Raw genomic sequence first — 24,389 nt, forward strand, 5'->3', positions numbered from 1 at the left:
TTTATGTTGCTTTGTGTTTGGCAAAAATACACAATTCAATCCTTGCATCAGAGATCCACATGGAAAGGAACGTGGGAAGGGAGACAATGAAGGGAGACACTTGAAAGAGAAACCTAACTGCCTTTCTTAACATCTGCTTTCTAGAATCAAGGAGTCTATGTGCAGGTTTACATATTTTATTAATTTTCCTCAGCAACAGCTGTGGTTCCATCCTCAACTGGGCATGATGTCCTATAAAGAAACAGATACACTGGGTAAAGCAAGGCAAGTAGCGCACAGGAAATGCACAAGATGCCAAATAAAATTGGCATTGATCTGAGAGGCTATTACCCGGTGGTATTTGTGTAAGTAGAAGAGGGATATCTTAGTACTGATAATTAGAACTAGGAAAGAAAAGTACTTGTAATTTCAAAGGATTATCATGTCTACCCCCAGCCCCGTATGCATACAAAAGGCCACCGATCAAGCCACTTAAAAACAAAATAATGCAAAGTGTAAAAGGAACAAATCTCGCACCAGCAGATGAAAATTCTAACTAACAAGACAAAATAAGGAAAGTAACCAAGAATATTGAATTTTTAATAGTGCAGATTTAGATGCTGGAACTAAAGGCATTAATAAAGGCCAAAAACCACCTGTACAACTTCAACAAATGCTTCCAAAAACCAAGAAACACCACCAGTCCAAAGGTTGCCAGATAAAGAGCAAAACTAACAATTGGATGTTGTAAGAAATTGGATTATTATTTGGTGTGGGCAACTACTCACCTCAAGGAATAATCACAACCCTAGTCATTGTGAACACTTAAAGTCACTAAATTAATCTGAACTCCGCTCCCTCGTAGCTATGGTATAGAGCAGTAAGATTTAACTTAGGGCAGTGCAGCACCAAACAATAATAAAGTCAAGATACATTACAATAAAAATCCCATACAGAATTAGAAAAATAGTGTACAATTTAATAAACAAAATGACACCCAATAACGAAAATCCAATAATGTAAACCGGTGATATGAATTTTAAAAATATTTAAGTAGAAATAGTGCGAAAAAGCTCAAATCTCCAATGGTAGTCAATGGTCGCAGAAGACTAGGCCATAGGCTCAATTTGAGGATGACTACGATGGAGCAAGGGTCTTATACACCAACTAGATTCATCCTGGTTGAAGATTTTCCCTTTCGACTTAGTGCGTTAAGGCATAATCCACCACAGGAGTACAATTCTAGGACCCTATGGATGCACTTGTAGGCACATATGGTGTCAGGCAGAGGCCACCAGCAGAGTGCTGTCCAGGTGCTGTTTCCTATGGTCAGCTGGGTACTTTCCAAGGAAAAGCTTCTTGTAGCTTGTTGTTTCCCTGTAACTTGAACACAAGGTTAGCCTTATGACCCTTTGAGCCTACTTCTTTGATCCGGATACAACTGGGAGCATGTCCAGTCCTCCAGGCTCCTCTCAGGTTACAGACAGCAAGCCCAGTACCTATCTTCCGCAGATCCAGAAAATGTTCTCAAGTGGGTGCCTTGATGTGCTACCGTTATGCCTAGTACTAGCTACTGGGTGGGGATGTCTTGTGCAGGCGTGTACTCAAGGAAAAGGATCTCTGTAGTTTTTAATAGCTTAGTAAGATGTGATCCAGAAATGGATCCCTCTTTGGTACTTCAGTATTTTACAGCTTTTAGCAATCTGGCAATTTTGCTTACAAACACAGTTCTGAAAATGAATCCAACTAAAGTATTGGAATTTTAAACCGACTTGACATCACAATCACATGATACAGTCTTAACAGTTCATCATTACCCTTAGCTGCCAGACACTGCCACTCTGCCAAAGGATGTATGTCGTTACAACGCATACTTTTACAATGCATACCTTTACAACGCATTTTTTACACCGCAACCTCCATTACAACGCATTCCATTACAATGCATGCCATTACAACGAATTCTTTGAAACTACATTTACAACGTATTCCACTACAACGCATACTACATTTACAACGCATACCATTACAACGCATACCATTACATTGCATGTATGGTAAGTATTGGATAGTGTAGGGGTAAAAATGACTATTCTAACTCCAGGGGGTGCAACAGTAGGGTAAGTATTGGATAGTGTAGGGGTAAAAATTACTATTCTAACTCCAGGGGGTGCAACAGTAGGGTAAGTATTGGATAGTGTAGGGGTAAAAATTACTATTCTAACTCCAGGGGGTGCAACAATAGGGTAAGTGTTGGATAGTGTAGGTATGCGTTGTAATGGTATGCGTTGTAATGACTGCGTTGTAATGATATGCGTTGTAGTGGTATGGTTGCGTTGTAATGGTATGCGTTGTAATGGATGTTGCGTTGGAAAACTTTTGTTGTAAAGGTAGTGCGTTGTAAAAGTTGTGTTGTAAGTGTTGTTTCCCCATGTTGGATGCCCCATGTCCACTGTTCAAATGAACAGTGAGCCTACTTGTCTTAGGCTGCCTCTTATGATATGGTTATCACATTTCCAGAGCGCACAAACATATAATGATGACATTGTCACCATTGCCATTATTGCTCTCACATTGTCTCTTAGCACGCAGATTGACATTTAAGATCCCCTGCTTTCCTTACTTTTTTCCAGGCTGGGAATGTGGTGACAGGAGAGATGGTGGAGGAACTCCTGCTCTCGGGCGCTGACATCATCAAAGTGGGGATTGGCCCAGGTATGAGAAACCTTACCTTGTGACGCTTTTGTAAACTGTTGCAGTAGCAGTGTCCTGCTCTACAATCTTTGGCCAAGAGTCCCCACACGAAGATATATCCAATTTGTGACACTAATAAAACGTTCTCTTTTAATACAAATCACACTGTGACCTTTCCTTTTCGCATGTCTAGGGTCCGTTTGCACCACACGTACGAAGACAGGTGTAGGCTACCCTCAGCTGAGTGCTGTGATCGAGTGCGCTGACGCCGCCCATGGATTGCAGGGGCACATCATCTCGGTAAGTTGTCAGGGCTTTTACACAAGTGACCTACTTGGGTCTAACATGTAAAGGTATTTGATGCAATATGTACACATCCTGGGGTCTTCATTGATATTCATGAAAACCAAATGTTGACATATCTTCTATCCTGTTTTAAAAGTGGAAATAAAGGAAACGTGGTGCTCACTCTCCCAGATTGCAGTGTCAGCCTGGTTGATTAACTGGTTATATTTGTTTTACTTGATATCAGAAATTCGACTTTATAGGCACTTTTTGAAGTTCACATTAAACTTGCATGCTGTCTTTGAAACCTATTATTTGAATTGGCTCCTGGTTGACAAGCAAGAAAAACTCATATGATTTGAGGACGACTCTCCCTGTTGCAGAAAATGTGAACCATATAACTACACAAAATAGGTACACCTGCACCAGTATAAACCGTTCAGTACTTGACACCTATCCTAGACACCAAATAAAAAAGAATATATTCTTCATTTGAATAACATCATCTCTGACCTTGAAGTTTACAGAAATGTCATCCAAGTAAACCCTGAGTGCCTTGCACATTTCTTCACCGCTGGGTTTGAAAGTGTCTTCTTTGCCCATCAAGAGGAATGATTTTATTACCAACTAGCAGCCCGTCCCAACCTTGTCCGGGAGCAATCAGGCTTCCCCGACCCCCGCCTGCCCCGACATTGCCCAGCAGCCCGGGCCCCCGGCCGCTCCATCCCCCACCTGCCCGACCCCGGCTGCCCCGACATTGTCCCCCGGATGTCACAAAGCCCAGTGTTGAGGCGCTCTGCATAAATCTCCATGGCAGATGCTGTAAGTCCCCGTCCCCCGTCTGCCCCAACCCCCGCCTGCCCCGACATTGTCCCCCGGAGCCTTTCCTCAGCCGATGTAAATTGTACCCTTCTGTTTTGTTGTAACTCCCCGTCCCCCGCCTGCCCCGACCCCCGCCTGCCTGACATTGTCCCCCGGAGCCTTACCTCAGCCGATCTAAATTCTATCCTTCTGTTTTGGTGTAAGTCCCCGTCCCCCGCCTGCCCCGACCCCCGCCTGCCCGACATTGTCCCCCGGAGCCTTACCTCAGCCGCCGCTCCTCAGTTCACCGCTCCTCCTTCTGTTTTGGTGTAAGTCCCCGTCCCCCGCCTGCCCCTGACCCCCGCCTGCCCGACATTGTCCCCCGGAGCCTTACCACAGCTGCCGCTTCTCAGTTCACCGCTCCTCCCGCCGGTCCACTGCTCCTCACCTCCTCCCCCGCGCCATGTCCGCCGCTCGTCACCGCTCCTAACCCCGCGCCATGTCCGCCGCTCCTCCTCGCACACCTCCCCGCGCTCCTGACATTAGCACGAAGGTCGCGGGCGGCGCTACTTCGAGGGGACTACTTTTTTTATAATGTACATTTTTTAAATATAACGTATTTTTTAACTTTATATAGCCTATGTCCATCTGCACACCCTGAGGATTACAACGATGTATCAGGTGTGTGGATTGGCGCTGTGGTTCCCGAGTTTACCCGCCTCAAAGCCTCAAAGTTCTTCCTTTATAATAGTAGTATAGATGGTCTCAGATATGAGCATTCGTACATTTTCTCTTGGGGAGTTCCCTTTCACAGTTTTGCTACATTTCGGCCATTCGGCCACGTTTTTGCCAAGTTTAAAAAAACATTTGAAAACCTAGTTGTTCTAGCTGTTGTGGTGTTTGTGCTGGCTCCGTGCCGAGATATATCTCCGGGTATGATTTGTTGCGCTATTACAAGTAGAAATATCATAACATGACAGTGGATATCTTCGTGGGATAGGGTGCTCACACGAATCTAACAGTTTAAGGGACTTGGTTAAATAGAGCTAAGACTTGCCACATCCCGGTGCTGGAAGTTAGGGTCACCCATCTAGCCTTATGATCCATACATACAAAATAACCGTCCGTTATCTGAACAAGGAGGTTGTAATAAGAGCCATGACTCGCTTGAGGGAAGCTCTGCAAATCACAGCAGTTTACCCACAACACATGAAAGCATGCAAGCTCGGCAGAAGTTCCTATCAAATTCAAACAGACCACGATAAGGATACTCCTCATAGCTCTGGACCTGCGTAGCTAGTAATGGTGTTAGGGTCTCTTTCAGCAAGGAGGAGCTCCCTGGAGATCACAGCGATGTCCTGATCCTCTCCCCAGAGTGCCTCGTAAATCCACACCTTAGCCCTTTTGTTGCTGAGCTTGCTCCTGAGTATATGCAGTATGATTACCTGACCCTCTCTCCAGTATGGTTTAATATAGTCAAGTCAAGAAATTTATATAGCGCACTACATACCCAGAGGGTCTCAAGGCGCTTGAGGAGGGGGCGTTACTTATCGAATATCCAGGTTTTAGGCTGTTTTCTGAAGGCTAGGCGGTTCTGGGTGAGGCGGAGGTGGATGGGGAGGGAATTCCAGGTCCTGGCCGCTAAGTAGGAGAAGGATCTTCCCCCCATGGTGGCTTTGTGGATGCGTGGAACAGCGGCGAGGGCTTGGTTGGACGAGCGCAGATGGCAGGTGGGAGTGTAGAAGCAGAGGCTCGTATTGAGGCAGTGAGGTCCCAGTTCGTAGAGGGCTTTGTGTGCGTGGGTGAGGAGACGGAACGTAATCCTTTTGTTGACGGGGAGCCAGTGAAGGTCTTTCAGGTGGACGGAGATGTGGTCTGTGCGGGGGATGTCTAGTATGAGTCTGGCTGAGGCATTTTGAATGCGTTGGAGTTTTTTCAGCAGTGTTGCGGTGGTGCCGGCGTAAAGGGTGTTTCCGTAGTCCAGACGGCTTGTAACCAGTGTGTGGGTGACCGTTTTTCTCGTTTCGGTGGGGATCCAGCGAAATGTTTTTTTGAGCATGCGTAAGATGTTGAAGCAAGATGATGAGACGGCGTTGACTTGTCTGGTCATTGAAAGAGTGGAGTCCAGGATGATGCCCAGGTTTCGTGTGTGGTCCGTCGGTATGGGAGCTTTTCCTAGGGCTGTTGGCCACCAAGAGGCGTCCCAGGCGGAAGGGGATGCACCAAGGATGAGGACTTCCGTTTTGTCCGAGTTCAGTTTCAGACGGCTGTACTTCATCCACTCGGCTACTTCTTCCATTCCTACGTGAAGGTTGTTTTTGGCGGTGGTTGGGTCTTTGGTGAGTGAGAGGATCAGCTGAGTGTCATCAGCGTAGGAGATGATGTTGAGGTTGTGCTGACGTGCGATGGTTGCGAGGGGGCTCCTGTAGACATTGAAGAGTGTAGGGCTGGGAGAAGATCCTTGCGGAACGCCGCAAATGACTTCGGTGGCCTCTGACTTAAAAGGGGGGAGGCGGACTCTCTGAGTTCTTCCTGCGAGGAACGAGATGATCCAGTCCAATGCTCTTTTCCTTGAATTCCGATGTTGCTGAGGCGTTGTATTAGGGTATTGTGGCAGACTGTGTCGAAGGCTGCGGAGAGGTCGAGGAGGATGAGGGCGACTGTGTCTCCGTTGTCCAGTAGTGTTCGAATGTCGTCTGTTGCTGCGATGAGGGCGGTCTCGGTGCTATGTTTGGCTCGGAAGCCAGACTGTGAGGAATCGAGTGATTTGTTGGATTCGAGGAAGGCAGCGGGCTGATTGTTGACGGCTTTCTCAATGACTTTGGCGGGGAATGGGAGGAGCGAGATGGGGCGGTAACTTTTTAGTTCGGTGGGGTCGGCTGTGGGTTTCTTCAGAAGGGCGCTGAGTTCGGTGTGTTTCCATTTTTCTGGGAATGTGCCTGAGTTGAGGGAGCAGTTGATGACGTCTCGGAGATGGGGAGATGGGGAGCTGGGGAGATGGGGAGATGAGAATACGTGCAAGTAGAAGAGTTTATGTGGCCAAATGTGACTAATATGTTTAGCAGCAATAAAAAAAATCCCACCTTAAATGTCTCACTTTGTCATTCTAGTGATTAAAGTTTTTTTTAAAGTGTTAAAGTTAGAATTCTCCTCCAGTGAGAAGGCTAAACCCATGCCATGCCTTTTTGAAATATATTGACTTGTTAAAGTCAGTTTGACCTCCGTTTTCATGTCTGCACAGATCAAGACTTTATCATTTACTGTGATTGGAAAATAGTTTTTCTAGTGACTCGCATAATTCAGAAGGCTGAGTGAAATACAGGATCTGTACATTTCTAAATATAAGGCTCTCCTGCAATTATTTTTCTACCTCCTTATAAACAGTGGCGGTGCGTCCATTGGGGGCGTTGGGGCGTTGCCCCACTAGCCTGGACGACCGCCGACTGAACTAGTGCCAACATGTTATAATAAAAGAAATATAATTGAATCCAATTAAAAAATGAATCGCGGTGAGCGCACTAATGCCCCGGGAGAAGCCCGACAGGATCGGGCATTCATAAGGAAGTGGGTCGGGCCGGCCCGTGGGGGGCGGGGCTGGCGCTGCAATAGGCAGGCAGCGCACAGGCCAGTGGGTGACGTGACAGTCTGTGAGTGCGCAAGCAAAAGGCCGGAGTAGTCCTGATTTTGACTGGCCCACGCATGCGCACACTTTAGACTCCCCCCCCCCCCCTCCCCTCTAGCACCATGGATATACTAGGCATGGACCCGGGCCCCGGGTCTCAAAAAGGACAGATTTCAGTCTGCTCGTAAGCCAATCCTGGCGCAGTGGCGCTGCTAACTCTGCGCCAGGATTGGCTGCTGCAGCAGGATGGTGCCGCGCCTGGGTGTTCGTCGGTGATTGGCCATTCATTGTCCCTCGTCACTACGCGGCGTGCTGGAATCATGATGCCAGGCAGATGCCCAGTCTGTGGACTCGACCGCCTGCTGCCAGTGCCACCCACCACGTAAGTTATAACTTTACTTTTACTATACTTAAGATGATCATGTCATGATGACCAATCTGCTGTTTTGTTTCGTTATTATTTATATGTCCGTCTGTCTCTCGACTCTCGCATGATAACTTTCTCGTGCTCCCCATGTCCCGCTCTCTCTTATTCTTTATTTTTGATCCTCGCTCAGTCGCTTCGTTTCTTCTTCTGCCTGGCTGCCACTCCTTATTTCTCTCTCACCCCAGTATCAGCCTCGGCTCCGGCTCTGCTCCTCCTGTGCTGCTCAATAATAGTATTATTTGCGCAAGGTCACTGGTTTGGGATTGGGACTAGGCCTAATTGGGACAGAGAAATAAACTGACCAGTGAGCAGGCAGAGCGCCTGCTGCTGTGCCTGTCTTTCCTTCCTCCCTCCCTCCCCACCTCCTGGGTCCGACTGGGACAGAATTAGAAAGCAAGCCCTTTGCACCAAAATAAAAGTACCCCCGGCCGTTAGCGGATAGGATAGCTAAACAGTGGCCCCATGGTGGGCCATGTGTGCAAATCGGGCAGTTGGGAACTTTTAAAGACTGCACGCCATATAATTGTTTAATTTGTCATGCAAATACAACCTACAAATATTGTTTACCAGTTTAAAAAGAGCTGACTAGCTCATCTCTGGCCAAAATACACGAAGAAATGTGCAAATCTCAGCTGACAAACACCCCAAATCACTGTGCTAAAATAAAGTTATTTACGGTGAGGAGAAAGCCGTCAGTGATAAGTACCATGTGGCAAATCAAGGGACGAAGAAGCATGGTTTGGGAGGGTGAAAAATTCAGGACCTCAAGGGCTGTGTATCTTTCATGCCCCCCGAGGCAGCACTTTTTACCAGCTTATACAACACAGACGTGGGCACAGTCAGTGTGAATGTTAAGTATAACATAGAACTACGACCCTTTGACCGACACAGCCTAGGCTGTCACCAAGCTCTACAGACAGGTACCGTCATTCAAGACGATTGGCCTGCCACATGCGATAAAAATACAGACATAATCAGGCAGGCGCGCTGTCTTCACCAAGTTGTTTGGAAACGTTTTTAAATTGATTAATTGCGATTATCATTCCCTTTCTATCCCGGAAGTGCAGAGAAAGAATCGGGAGCTCGGCCTTCCTGCAGGCTATCAAGTTGCTACTGTCCAAACGAATTTCCAACCACAATTGCCCTAGTATTTCCTTCACAGGTCTGATAAGATGACCGGCTGCTTCCAAACGCAGGACAGGCCATTTATTTTCATTTCGGAAATGCAGAGTTAGAAAATAAAAGTATAATCCCGAGACCATAAAACTAGCGCTAATGCAATACTTATGCTCGGTTTGAAAGAATCCAGACTGAGTCAAGGGGCATTTCGATTTAGTTCTCAGAGGAATGTACTCGAGGCCCCTTTTTTCGTATTCAAGATATATTGTCAGTCAGCCGTTTCCTCACACAGCACTGTTGTGTACCATCGTGCAACCTTAATTAGCCCCAGGCCTTCGCCCCACAAAGGGGATAAAGTTTAAAACCCACTGGGTGCAGATTCTTGGACTATACTCTTGAACTAATGACTGGAGAAAACATCAAAGAATAAAGTAATTTGACCAGTCGTGATGCTGTGATTGCTCACTGTTATATAATCCTTACATGTTAATTTTAAATATAACTACATAACCATGTGAATTAAAATGTGATATGTATCCTTCCAAACCCTATTTGTCATTTCTCTGCCCTTTACATTAGACCATGGCGCAAACTCCTACTGGCAATGCATGAGATCCCTAGCTCCCTACTGCTACCTGGCCATCATATTTCCGGTTTGTTGGTGGCCTTGAGTTGAATTTGGGACATGGGAAAATGCTCCTCGTTCCTCTTCTAGAGGCTGAGCCCCAAAGATGTTTTTTTTGGTTTATCTTTCTTGACAATAATTGTTGATTTCAAGCATTACTTTTCACCAGCCTTCGCCAAACACGAGCGAAGCCCATATCACAAACATTTGGGGCTATCAAGCAAAGCACGTCCACTGAGTGACACTGGAAATTAAACAGAACATTTCAACTTACACATTCGTAAAAGAAAAGCAAAATCTTCAGTCCTATCCTTCAAGGTCTGCAGGTTCAATGCACTCGAAATATAAGCCGAGGGTCGGATCCTGAAAATCCCTTTCAAATGTTCTCTCATCTTACATCATTTTGGAACTCATGATGAGCCTGACACTCAAATACGTAATATGAGGCTGCGAGTTTAAAATGACTGCACAAGGTTTACGAGCCTTCCAGTAGCGGGCATGGCTCTGCAGGCAGGTTAGACAGGATAAAGGAAATGAGTAATTTCACGTTACTCAGTGATAATAAGAAATAGGATCTCACAGCTTCCAAGCTGGTTGTTGGCCAACCTCTCGACATTATAGGGATTCATGGGTGCTAGTAAAGGATTCCTATTTCTCTCTCAAATATGATAGTGACTCAAGCGCTGAAGAATGCCTTTGTGGTATTTCTTTAAAAAAACTCACTTCCGCATATTTTACAGTGTTTCAAATTTCCGCCTAATATCCATTCTGCTGTATTCTCATGAAGCTACTGCTGCAGGAGAGACACTGAGCAGACATAACACATTATTTACCATACAACATCACGGGTAAAGCCAATAGCTTGGCAGTCGCTCTTTAAAGGCATCATTAGCTTTGCAATGTCACTCCTTCACCTATGTGCCCAGGTCCAAAACCAAGAATATAGGGCTGCCTTGATAGTTCGATTACTGTAAAGGTCTTGCATATTCAAACTATAATTGGCAGCCTCCATAGCATGTTCTCAGTACCAACGGACAATTCCCTGCTTGCACTGATCCGCAAGATCTCACAGCACAGTTAAAGCAGGCAGGGAAACAAAAAGATAAATAAAAGAGTGTGGGAGGAGCCCACTTCAAAAGAAAAAAAACAGGTGTGCGGAAGGGAGGGAGAATGGGGGCCGTAAGAAAAATAAGAAGACACAGTAGGCGTGTCTTGGAAGCAGATTAATTATTAATTTCCAGTTCTTGTCCACCACCATGAAAGTCAAATGAAAAGCATCCTTGTTGGAATCCCCCCCCCCAAAAAAAACAAATGTTGCAGGGAAGAGCGGTGCAAAGAAAAGCGTGCTTACTGCGTGCAAATCACCGACTCGAAGCACACATCAGGTCGTTTTTCGTGGATTACCACTTTTCACCATTTTTATTCGTTTCAGGCAAGTAGGTTGAGGACTGCCATCAACTCCAGAGTACCAATTGGTCTTCAGTAGTACATATACGAAAAGCAACTTCTTAGCACATGCAGCTACTACAAACCACCTGACCTAACCCAAGCCTCCCTCTCACAAAAGTACAAAATAACTAGAAAAAAGGCAAAACACCTTCTCTGTATCACCGTCCAGTGTACGAACTTAAGAATGCATTCCCTACCAAAATCTGATAAAGAAAGCAGACTGACTCTTTTGCTCCAAAAACGGATCTACCTAAATGGATCTATCACTGTACCTAGTACCTACTCATTTATGGTAGAAATCCCTTAAACAAAACCCGTGTCCTGGAGAGGACGAAACTTGTGTGTCTGCATGCCTATAATGCTGCGTTGCCAAACTTGCCATGCCAATGCCATCTGTCCATAACCCTTCGGCAAACACCATCTGCCCATAAAGCACACTGTCCACTCCCCACTGCCGTCCCTACTTGTGTACACGTTTCTTGGTTAGGTTGGTTGGTTACTGTTTTTGGTGTACAGGACATATAATGTACCTTGCTTAAGCTATAAATGATTTAATATCAACTCCCAATAAAAACATAAGGATATTTATTAAGGGAAGTAAGGAAATCACGCAGGCTTTCTATAATATGCCGGAATGTAGCTAAAAGACAAATAGGTTTGCTGTAAGATGGCAAATCCGCAAATGAGATTTGAAATTGGTATTTTATTTTTAGAGAACGTCATGCAGCTGCATACATTACTTGATTTAAGACGGTCACTATGAAGGACTAGAACATTCAGGTTATTCCAGCAAATATGCCCGAAACTGACCTTCATACCTCACAAAATAGAAATGTATATAAAGCTCAGAGCGGGGCTGCACATGCTTCGTGCTCTCCCACACTCACAGCCACACGTCGCTGGCAGCCGCTCCGCCATGTGTGCCCTGCGCCCAAAACACTGCAAGGCAGCGCCTTGGGGTGACTTCACGGTCTACGCGCGGCAGACAGTGGGCTTGTGTGAAAGGCGCGAGTTGGACTCTCGCCCCATAACTAAGTGCGCAACTTTCCCTTCAGACTTTGTTTGTCCTCACCCTCCGCCCATCGCCCCCGCTCGCGTTTGACGAAACGGCAGTACTTGATTTCATTGGTTATGTTTATTGGTTTTCCTGGCCCGGGATTCATTCAGTCTTGTTGAAACTCAACTCTATGTACAGACATTTAGCTGAGACCGGTGTCCGGATGATTGCTCTCTAAGGCTGGTGTGCTCGGACTTTCTCCACTGGCACAGGCACGTGAAAAGGGGTCACCTGGGCACACCAACCCTGAAAACATCTGTTAACAGTCATTAGTTTATTTCTTTGCAGTTTGAAACCACTATTTTAGCCCTATCACTTCATAGACTTCAATTCACCCAAAAATCATGGGTTAATGCAATGGAAGTGACCTCACGTACCCCTAGAGCTCAGATGACATCACAGTGTGGAACCCTGTAACCCCAGGGGCAAAAAGGACCGTGCAAGCAGCAGTGCTTTAGTTGGGCAGGTGCTAACAGGTACTCAGTACCTGCGCTCTTTTCATTCGGTAGGAGTGGTGCCTGCACAGCTCAGCCCTGCGCCAGTGCTTTTAATGGACGAGTATCTGCACTCAACCCCTGCAATGTGTCCGCCCTCATCAGCACTGCCTGCCTCTTGTGTGCAGCTGTCTCGTATTTGTACTTGGACTTGCAGCCTGAGCTCTTCCGGGCAATAACCAGAATTACTGGTTGTGATAAGGTTCTCATCCCATTAAACTTCAGCTGTTCAAACCTGCCCCAACGTAATAATTGAAAAATGCTTTTTAAGCACCGGAACATTTAGATTTAATGTGGTAAGCACCGCAATCCTCATGCTATGCCACATTTTCAGGACAAAATTCACGCAAGGCCAAACTTATCGCACCCAATAAACTGCTTCCAGCCGATCATATTTATTTTAATGCGATACATTATGCATACCTGTCTGGGTAACTCGTAATCAGGCCCAAATTAGTCGGGTCATGAGGGAGCAGCACTGACTCACATCAAAAGGCAAAATGTGGGTTTTTAATGGGGCAGCACAGTGCAAATTATCACTACTTTGCCTCCTCTTCTCCAACATTAAAATGCTTCCCTTTTTTACCTATTTTTAACATTTGCCGTCACTGGGTGAACATTTCTAGAAGTGTTAAAGTTCTCTGCCAATCTCTTTGCTGTTTATTAAATCTTTCTCAGTTGTTACAGACTAGTGCCTGAGGAATAAGGCCTGTGACTAAGCGGGTGGCCATATCATGGACTAAGTTCTGTTCCATTAACGATATTGACATGGCAAAGTTAAAATAATGGCTACTCTGGGACCCTTACCCCAATATTTCTAATCTTTCTTTCTCTGATTCTTGTTTATGTTTTATATTTTTTCATACATTGCAATAAAGCACTTCTGCGGAGGTATTTACAGGCCATTGAGTGCCTTTTCTTTATTGTTGTAGCCCCCCCCACTTGTGCTGCTGGCCTTTAATTAAGATAGAGATAATTTAACTGCAATAGTTCAATGCAGTGGGCTCTAAGAGGATTTCTGTAAAGGTTACAAGCTTTGTATGGTTGTAAACAATCACCATAAAAAGTTGCTGCCATTTTAGTTCAAACTCTGTCATATTTTGAATGCAACAGCTAGACTGTTTGTTTTATCATTCGTGAGTGCTTTGTAGGTTTAGCTAACTGTGTTGCATTCTGTCACTACTGACAGACACCTTCTTGTGTTTGATTGAACCATGTTTAGCTACTATAATATCAACTTTTTTGGGTTGTTGTTCGCTAAGTAGAGGTTTCATGAGAGTGGAATTCAGAAGAATGCAAGACCAGCTGTTGAAATCTTCATGAATCTTTTTGCATAGTGACAGCTCCTGAAATGTGTACTGTTTAGGGATAGCAGTTGTTGTAGCACCACTGGGCAGGTTTACTTTTTCTCACCTTGTCTACTAACACTACACTTCAGGTTTCATATACCTGGTTTTCCAATGGTTCTTGATTGTGCTGAGAGGAGTCAGATATAGGGGACCCAATGTAGTTATCCAGTGAGGACCAGGAATTGGAAAATTGACCTACAAACTAGTAATTAGATTCATATATATAATCCTCAACACTATGCAATACAGATACAGAATTATCACATCTAGACCAAATCTCTTTAAGAAATTCACTCGGTCTAAAATCATACAAACCAATAACTCACTTAGAGCTATGCAGAATATTTAACATTAGAATTTGCTATTCAGCCTATTCAGATTCCCGGCTCTCATTAATACTCAGTTGGAATGCACAATCAATAATTGAAGATGAGACATGGATAGGCAGAAACATGATTTGAGGATGGTTTAGTTTTATCAGTACATTTTAAAAGAGTAAATACATAAATATCAGGCCTTTATTTCTCCTCGGAGTGCAGAGTAATCAAATTTAGTCTTTTCCTGTTGTCCAAAGGGGAGCGTTATGTAGGAGAGTAGGGTCTGCTTTCCTATGGTCACCCCATTTTTTTGCTTTTTGCTTTACTGGTTTACAACTTAGAAAGGCTGTGGTCCTTCTAATCAGACCCACAGCCCAGCTGTTCTCTCTCTAAATTCACACAATGTACTTTAGGTGCATTGCCAATTGGGTATTGGGTCACTCTTGTGAGTCCCTGTATAGTGTACCATAGGTACCCAGGGCATAGGTGCACCCAAGGCCTACCAGGGGCTGCAGCATGTATTATGTGCCACCCCTGGCTGGCCATTCAAATGAGCTGTTGCAGCTATATTGCTGTCCTGCACAAGATATATGTATTTGTACTGAAATTTGATATTGGTGATAGTTTGTGACCTGTTTAGTTGGTTCTTTTGTTGTTTGCAGTTTAAATCAAAAAAGTTTTTTTATTGTTTGTTGTTGTTTGCAGTTTAAATAAAAACAATCTGTGAGGTTTTCAGCATTGTATCTTGAAGTCTGTGATGAAGCTCTGTTGTTATACTGAATAAGCAGCTACCTAGTATGTTATATGACAGCTCTTTAATAATGTAATCCCTGCACTTTCACAATTGCTTTATTAACCTTCTTGCTTTCTCAGATTTGCTTGGAAATGCACCATTTTTCCACTATTTTTTCAAAATTTTCTCGGGGGAAATTCCCCCCGAACCCTCCTTAGGGGTTCCGGGCTCGCTCGCTACGCTCGCTCGCTAATGTGCAGTATGAATATCAGTTTCCGCCTCACCACTTTAAAATGTCACCAGCCGCCACTGCTTATAAATCAGATGATTTGTCTGCCAGCGCATATCTTCAAATCCCACTTCTCCTGTCAAGAAATCACATTACACTTTCCATATTGAAACAGCTATCATGTGTTGGTTGACAAAGCAAAGGAAATACAAGACACCTATTTATTAATACAACCTATTGGCGCAGGCTAAGTTATGTCTTAGTCATTCATTGCAATGCTTTACCGCCTGCTGCCAGAACGCTAGCAAACCATTCTACCACGGACAGTCTAGCTCCTGCTGGTCAGTCCATGCATTTGCTGCTGATTGCTTGTATTTCCTTACTACATTGGGCACACTGGTAGGTCAAGCCAATCTGCAAAACGGTTTTGTCATTTTATCTATTTTATTTTTACTGCTCCACTCTGTTCTTTTAATTGACCCGTCACCATTTTTGATAGTGGGCCTGCTATTCAATGGGGATTCCATGATTCAGAAGTAAAAGTTACTTTTACCATACTCCTACTTCACCAGTGCATCTCTATTTACTGAATTAAGTAACAACTCCTTCATCTTCCTTAATAAACCTAAAGCATCGCTATAAAGTCAGTGATTTAATATTCTTTTTTTTCTCTGGACTTACTTGAGACAGCACTAAACTCTGGGACAGTGAAGCACCTTGAATGTTTAATAGTAACAGTGTCAAAATTACCCTCTGGCCAACTGATGCGCATCTGCCACATTTCTTGCCTCTTCTCCCTTTCAAAACAAAAAAATGCAAGAAGGTGTTTCTGCCTGCGTTTTAATGTATCTATTGATTTAATTCTCAGTAAAAATACTCACAATGATGCCCTTTAGAATGACGTTGGTCTGCACATCAAGAAAAATATTCGATTTTATGAATTTAACAAACATAACCACAACAGAAATATGAGATTACAAGTGAACAGCATTTCCATTTTCTACATTAATGTATTTTTGAGAAAAATGTGCATACTCCTCCAGTCCTCTCTCTTTCTCCTTTAAGTTGAAACTCGCACAACACTACTAAAGAGACATGAAGAAAAGCAACTTCTACATACATATCAATTTAGAAATGCCAGATTAGATCACTCCTGTTATCTTTTCCAATGCAAAATCAACTGCTTTGTGAAAAGTTATAAGCTTTCATAAACTACATGCCTTACCATGCCCATTAAAAATCAACTTTTACACCATCTGCTCAGTCCCATGAATATGTGAAAATTGAGCGCTGGTTGTTCCTCTATTGAGATTTTAGGACTTTGTCTTTGCACTGCATTGATTTGCATGTGTGCTTGTAAATTTCTATTAGGTAAACAGGGTGTGTGATAGGAGGTGGGTGGTAGTTGCGGGGAAACAATGAAGTAATGTTACTCTGCAATAACCACATGTGCCAAACTCTTGTATGGGTGCATGTCTAGCCCTTGCAAGGCGTCAGCGGTTCACCCTCAGGGGAGAATTGCATGAACAAACTATTGTAATGCTGGCTGTAGGCTTTGTCGGTGAAGGGTTGTCCTGCATGCTCTAGCATGATCTTCATTGACAGCTGTGTAACATGAGCTCATGTCGTTGTCACAAATAACAATGGCATTCCAAAACCTGCTACAAACACCTTATAGTAGTCAGCTAGCAGCAGTCTAACCTGTATCTTCTCTGTCCTGCTCTCTTAGGATGGTGGTTGCTGCTGTCCAGGAGATGTCTCCAAAGCTTTTGGTAAGGTGTCCTGCCTCTTTAATTGTGGCACCTGTGCACAACAACCGCAATAGTTAGATATCCTGAGATTGGTGGAGAAAGCTGCCTCCTCCACTCACATTGTAATTGTGTGTGTTGATCTCTAATACTTCTCATGAAGATTTTAAAGGAAACGTTTGTATAGCCTAGGGTATTGTGATCTCCCTGTACTGCTTTGTGGTTTTCATTGATCTTTATGCCCACCAGCTGCAGCACTGCCCATGTGTGTGTAAATTGGCTCCCCAAGCTGTCCTGTGTTCTCCACTAATCTTCTTGTCTCCTATAACAGAGATTTACATGTCAAATAACTGAGCGTGTGCTGGTCTATTTTCTCCTCAGTCCTTGTGCTATCCTGGGACAGTACTGTCTATGTATGTGATGCTGGCTCTCCTTATACTGTTCTGTTATCTATAACTGTTCTCCTTCGGGGGATCTCTATTGATGTTTGTAAGCCGTGAATAGTCCAGCCTATGTGCAGGGATCCCTGAGTACTTTTTTCAAAGTCATATTTTGAATAATATTTTCACCTTACTTTGGAAGGGTCAGGAAGTACATGTGACACAAATGTATAATTTAGCAGCCTAAAAGGCTATATTGCCAATTCCATTTACTTTAAAAGAAGAGAAAAATACATAAAGTTTGAAAAGGCACTAGAATGGAAGAAAAGTGACATTTTAAAAGCATCCTTCACAAACCCTTTTCATTTTCTTTTAAAGTGAATGAAAAGGAAGGGCATGGCAATGTAGCACTATAGCAGAGGTCTCCAACCTTTTCTGTAATAAGAGCTACTAAAGTGAAGAAAAGTATTGTCCTGAGATACTAATGAGATACTAATATTATTAGTGTTGCATTAGTGAACACATTGTACAAGATTACATTAGTGACCACCTCATGCTAGTATATGAGGCAAGAATCCCTCTGATCCGACTCTGAGGATCAAGGCTGCTCACACTATTTTAAAAAACTGCTTTTAATCGGATTTAAAACTCCTAAAACCCTGTGGTATATAACCCAAACTGTCCTGCTGCTAATACTGCTAATTTGCACATTGTCCTGTACAGCGTTGACTACGAACGTTTTTTAAACTGCTGCACTTGATGTTGATAAATTGCTGCACTCTATTGTAACTGTTGTTGCCTACCTGAGTTGCGGTGCCCCCTGTTCCGTCGCGGCTTGTGCCGTTTGCGCGGAGGGGTTAGCACCATCTTGGGAGTGTCGCTTTCCCTGGAATTAGCAGGGTCAGCGTTTCAAACCTCAGACCCTCGCTCGCGGTCCCGCCCACTGGCCCTACATAACCCAGTGCGCCGAAGGCGTGCCAAAGGCAAACCTGTCTGCGCCCGTCCGCTCCCGGCCGACTCCAGACGCCAGAAACTCTGCCTGTCTCTCCCCACTCCTGGCCAGCAGTCCACCTCATACAGCACCACAACATGGGCATCATCAGGTTTACGAATTCAGAACTACATAGCCTTAATCCAGTTAAGCCATCACTCTCTATAACCTAGCTCTCTAGCTTTCAACCAAAACCATCTTCTATCAAACTATTAAAACCCTACAACACCGATTGCGCCCCGAAGCCCCAGCCTAACTTAGTCTGTCTCTACTGCAATGCTAGATCAATAGCCAAGCACTCACTACAAATCTGGGCGCTCCTGGACTCTGTCAAACCAGACGCGATGTTTGTCACAGAAACCTGGTTACAGGAATCATCCGCGCCAGACATTGCAATAGCCCTGCCCCCAGCGTATACAATACACAGACTTGACCGTCCTGGCAATAAAAAAGGGGGTGGAACGGCTATAATCCATAAGTCATCTATAAAAATCTATATAAATGACTCTTACCTCGAATGCTGGGGTGAGATGTTCATTGCCACCATGACTGTGAACAACAAAGAATCATGGAAGATAGCCCTCATTTACAGGCCCCCTGGATCCAAGGCTAATTTCTCTGAGAAATTAGTGGAAGCGATCACCCTATGCCCTTGCTACGGAACATTTCCTTCTCCTAGGAGATGTTAATTATCATCTCGAACAAACTACTGACCCCCATACTATAGACTTAACTACCAGCCTGGAGGCCTTACAATTATGTCTACTTCCTACAGGTCCAACCCACGTAGCCGGCCATACTCTTGACCTTGTATGTACCAACTCTCCCAAGGTAACGATTACACAGATCAACCCAGTTTTCTGGACAGACCATTTTATCATAAAATTTGCTATAAATGGCTGTCAGACCCCGGCTACTCGCTCGCCAAGCTGAAAAAAAGCAGACCATGGAACAGAATCACCATGTCTGCCTTTGACACAACGTTTTCCCCTCCTACCATTTCCCAATGCACTAACCCTAGCCTAGCCGCCATGAAACTTGAATCGACCATCACTCTTGCCTTAGATGACATAGCACCCATGCGCGAATCCAAACCTCCGAAAAACAATTCACCCTGGTTCACGCCAGAGCTGAAGCAAACAAAATATTCTACCAGGATGGCAGAACGGAAATGGCGACATACAAAAAGTGTCCAAGACAGGGAACTATATAAAACTGCACATCGGCAGTATATGAAGGACATTGCCGAGGCAAAAAAAGTCTATCTAGGAAACAGGATTACTCTAGCAACCAACTCACAAAGAGAACTCTTTAACATTGTGAAGGAGTTCACTACTCCACCAGGAACGCATCAGGCGCCCCCCGATACTAAGGACTGGGTGGAATCTGTAGCCTCCTACTTTCATGAGAAAGTCAATGAAATTCATAAACGGTTCCCTCAGCCAACGTCAAATGATGAAACCACCACCCCTTACGTCAATAGGCATAACATCCCCAATAGCCACTCTGTCACGCTAAAACAGTTCTTATTCTTGTCAGAAAAAGAGGTGAACCAGATTTTGTTGAAAATGAAATCTGGAGCAACGGGAGATCCTGCCTCTCCGCTAGTTATATCTAAAATCTCCCCAGTTCTGATCCCCATCTTAACTAACATTTTCAATCAATCACTACAGCACTGTGTTGTCCCCGATCACTGGAAGGAAGCAGTAATCAGGCCTATTTTAAAGAAACCTACGGCTGACCCGGACCAACTTGTAAACTTTCGACCCATTTCCCTTCTGCCACTCTTTCGGAAAGTTATGGAGGCCCTAATTAACAAACAGCTCATTACCTATCTGGAGTCCAACAAACTCCTTGAGCCATCTCAATCCGGTTTCAGGGCGTTCCACAGCACTGAAACGGCCCTGCTGGAGGTCGTGGACAACATAAGACTGTCCTTGGACTCAAAAAAGTCAGCCATACTGATCCTGTTAGACCTGTCTGCGGCCTTCGACACCATCTCGCATCGCTTTCTGTTAGAGCGTCTTGCTGAGGTTGGTGTCGAAGGCGCTGCACTCCAATGGCTATCAAGCTACCTTGGCAACAGACGGTCCAGGGTCCAATTAGGCTCCCACACCTCCAATTTTTACGAAAATGATAAAGGTGCCCCACAGGGATCTATTCTGAGCCCGACCCTTTTTAACGTTTATGTTTCCCCCTTGGCGAAGATCATCAGAGAACATGGTTTTGGAACCGTATCCTATGCTGACGATACCCAAATCCTCGTCACTATCAGCCAAAACCCTGATAACATAAAAAGTAGGTTCAAAAACTGTATGATCAGTATACAAGAATGGATGACCAGAAACTATCTTATGATGAACGCTGGAAAGACTGAGGTCATGCTTTTCGGCAAAGCTGACCAAATCTGGTCATCAGACTGGTGGCCAGATTCCCTCGGTCCCAGCCCAGCCCCCAAGCCCTTTGTCAGGAATCTTGGAGTAACACTAGACGACAGGTTGACCATGTCTGAACATATCAGGAAAACAGTGGGAACTAGCTATGGCCAGATGCGAAGTCTGAGGAAGATCTTTAAATGGATCCCACTGTCAGCACACATGCCCCTGGTCCAGGGACTAATTGTTAACAGGATGGACTATGGAAATGCCCTTTTTTCAGCCATCAACCTAACACTACTGAATCGACTGCAGGTCCTCCAAAACACTGCTGCTAGGCTAGTACTTGATCTACCCCCGCGTACCCCTTCAGCAGCCTGCCTAAGGACTCTGCACTGGCTCCCCATACAAACACGCATAAAGCTCAAACTTTGCTGCTTGGTCCATAAGGCCGTAAATGGCCATGGACCTGTCTATCTCGAACAGAAGCTCAAGGCCCATGTCCCAAGCAGGACGCTACGCTCTTCCAGCAAAGCCCTTCTCTCCGTTCCCGGAGTCCGGACAGTTAGAAACGGAGATAGAGCTTTCAGTAAAACTGCCCCTGAAGCATGGAACTCCCTCCCCATTCAGTTGAGGTTAGAGCCCGATCACATGAAATTTCGAAAAAACTAAAAACCTGGCTCTTCTAGCCAGCTGAGCCTTCCTATTTCCCGGGTCAGTTGGTCATAAGGATCCTGCTACCTGCCAGCGCTCTGAGACCTTCGGGTGATTTATGCGCGATACAAATGAAATAAAATGAAAATCGAAATGAGCAATGATCACATTAGTACATCTGGCAGAATTGCTAGCAGTAATCTGAAAAAGGCTTTATCAATTTGGAATGCCTCTACATGGGTAACACATAACAGCCACAGCTGCACCAGGATAATATGTCTCCCCAATGCCACATAATGTATCACTCAAATATCAGCTTTAACTATAACATACATGGTTGTTAAGTGCATGTTTACCCTATAGGGTATCTTATCATTGAAAATATTATATGTTTTCTTGTTAACCAATTGAATGGTTTGTCTCGAATACACACTTTGAATTTTGGTCTGCATATATTCTTTTTTTTTTTAAACTGTTTTTATTTTGTTTTTTGGGGTTTTAACATACAAAGAAAGAAACCGTGGGTACGCAATACATACTGGATGTTAGACATTATCAATTGGTGCAGGGCAAAAAATACAGCATTGAGTTCCCTGAAAGACAGCATGAGGTTATGCTCAAGTTTCATTCATTTATAATTAATGAGGGTCACACATGAATTATCTACGCCCATCGACAATAGGCCAAGGACTACGGTTTTCCAGACTCACTCCCCGATCTCCCTGTTATCAAATATGATCTCTCCTCCTTGTCTCCCATTTCTAAACCATAGTATTCTATCCATGGAGTCCAAATCTTTCAGAATTTTCGGGGGCATCCTCTTGCTTTATATGTTGTTTTTTCCACCACCATATATAGATCTAAGCACGTTCTCCACTCCTTGAGTGTAAGGAGTTGGTGAACACCCCAGTATCATGCTATGTCCCTCTTAGCCTCCATTAACCCCAAATTGGCCAACATGAGTTTGTTACATGGTAGGTCTACCTTCGTAGGTATTCCCAATAGGCCATACCTGGCTTCCAACTTTAGTTGAGTTTCCAGTATCCTTCAGTATCTTGGTCCAATATGTTTTAATCAGACTGCACTCCCACAGGGTGTGTATGAATGTGCTGCTTTCTGTGTGGCATCTAAGACACTCCGGGTGTGTCCGCTCTTCCCATGCTGTGTAGTTTGGCTCTGTCAAAGTAAGTCCTGTGTAGGAGTTTGTATTGGATAAGTCGCAGTCTTTGTTTAATTGCCACTTCGCGTTGTTGCATAAGGGCGTCTTCCCAGTCAATGTCTTCCATTGGGCCTGTGGTGAGCTCCCATTTAGGTCTAAGCCTACCCAACTTGTCGGACATGTTGTTAATTAGTGTTCTGTATGTCAACGAGAGATAGCCTTGGTAGGAATCTCCTCTTGCAAAAGTCTGCCCTCTAAGGGGGAATATGCCGGCAGTGTTGCGTCTCTAAGCCCCCTGCTCGCCAGACATGTCGCAATCGAAGATAGGCATACGTTTGGGTGTCATGTAGCTGATCTGTAGCTTGAAGCATGCGGATTGCACCAGAGTGCCTTTCTCTATGACTTCTTATAGTTTGGAGATCCCTATCAAATCCCACTGCCTAAAGCCTCTCAGCTTTCCGATCTCAGATAATCTCGTTCCTTCCCACAAAGGAGTCTCCCTCGTAGGTTTCATGTCCCTCTTCATTTGCTTTTCAGCACTTTTCCATCTTCCATCACCCTCTGGTTGGCCGGCAAGAGTCGACTACCACCCTTGCCACTATAGATATATAGTGTCGTTTTGTGCGATCCCGAAATTGAAGTCTTTCTAGTACATATGTGGGATGGTTCCTTGTGACTTGGTTCCATTCATTAATCACAATGAGATGGGCCGCTCTATAATAGGCTCTAATATCAGGTAAGGCCAAACCCCCTTTATATGGGTTCCGCTGCAGCATTATCAACTCTATTCTTGGATGGACCCCATCCCATAGGAGTAGACGGAACTCATTTTTGAGGGTTGCAAAAACTGTCTCTGATATTTTACAGTAGCGGTTTTGCAAAATGTATAGTGGCTGGGGGAGTGTGACCATCTTATACATAGCGGTCCTACCCTTGATCAACAGAAGGACTTTCCTTAATTACTTGTCATCTTCTTAAAAATGTAAGAGGACTCGTTTGATGTTATGTTCTAAACTGGTTGCTAGATCAGTGGTGATGTAGAGCCAAGGTAATTGAACCACTCTGGCATCCGTAGGCAGCTCGAATAATCCCGGGGTTCTATGACGCCTCCCACCGGGTATAAGGTGGATTTGCTCTAGTTAATCTTATACCCTGCATTACGGCCGTACTCTTCACATTTTTGTCAGATTTTGGGGAGTGTCTCAGCTAGCTCCGTAACATATAATAAAATACCGTCCGCAAAAAGGGATATGCGTTCCTCCCCTAGAAGTCGTGACCCATCTACGAAACTGCCCAGCCCCTGATAGGATCTAAAGACATATGCCAAAGGTTCCACTATCAGGGCAAGCAGTAATGGAGACAAGGGACATCCCTGTCTAGTGCCTCACTGAACAGGCCAGCTCACCGAGGTCACCCCATTAACTCAGACTTTAGCCTCAGGTGCAGGATAAAGAAATGTCAACCATTCCAGAAATACTGGACCAAATCCAGATTTTTCCGGATTATGTTTTATGAAAGGCCAATGTACTGTATCGAATGCCTTTTTCGTCGTCAAGTGAGAGGAGCAAGTGGGGCTATCTCTGTCCTGAACCGTATCCATCCAGTTAGCCAGCCTTCATAAGTTAAAACGTGTGGCTCTCTTAGGCATAAAGCCGGATTGGTTTCTATGTATCAGGGGGGTAATAACCGCCAGGAGGCGAGTTGCCAGAATAGTGGCTAATATCTTTGTTTCAGTATTGAGCAGTGATATGGGTCGATAGGACCCACACTCCTCTGAAGGATTCCCTGCTTTATGAATCACTACCACTGTTGCCGTTCAGAGATCCTTTGGGAGAATCCCTTCCTCTTTCGACGCTCTAAAAAGATTTAGTAGATATGGGGCCAGCAGACTGCTATTTTGTT

General features: G+C 44.6%; 1 protein-coding gene across 3 annotated transcripts in view; it reads left to right on the forward strand.

Annotated features, from left to right (window-relative positions):
- GMPR2 (guanosine monophosphate reductase 2) overlaps positions 1 to 24,389 on the forward strand; it is a 320,471-nt gene that overhangs the window by 162,804 nt on the left and 133,278 nt on the right. For all 3 annotated transcript variants that reach the window (XM_086923734.1, XM_086923733.1, XM_086923735.1), the window contains 3 exons: positions 2,613 to 2,694; positions 2,867 to 2,973; positions 16,910 to 16,952. In XM_086923734.1, the coding sequence (XP_086779860.1) occupies positions 2,613 to 2,694; positions 2,867 to 2,973; positions 16,910 to 16,952 (232 nt within the window). The remainder of the gene's footprint in view (positions 1 to 2,612; positions 2,695 to 2,866; positions 2,974 to 16,909; positions 16,953 to 24,389) is intronic.

Source organism: Lissotriton vulgaris, chromosome 5 (assembly GCF_964263255.1).
Source record: "Lissotriton vulgaris chromosome 5, aLisVul1.2, whole genome shotgun sequence".
In the NCBI taxonomy this organism is placed as follows: domain Eukaryota; kingdom Metazoa; phylum Chordata; class Amphibia; order Caudata; family Salamandridae; genus Lissotriton; species Lissotriton vulgaris.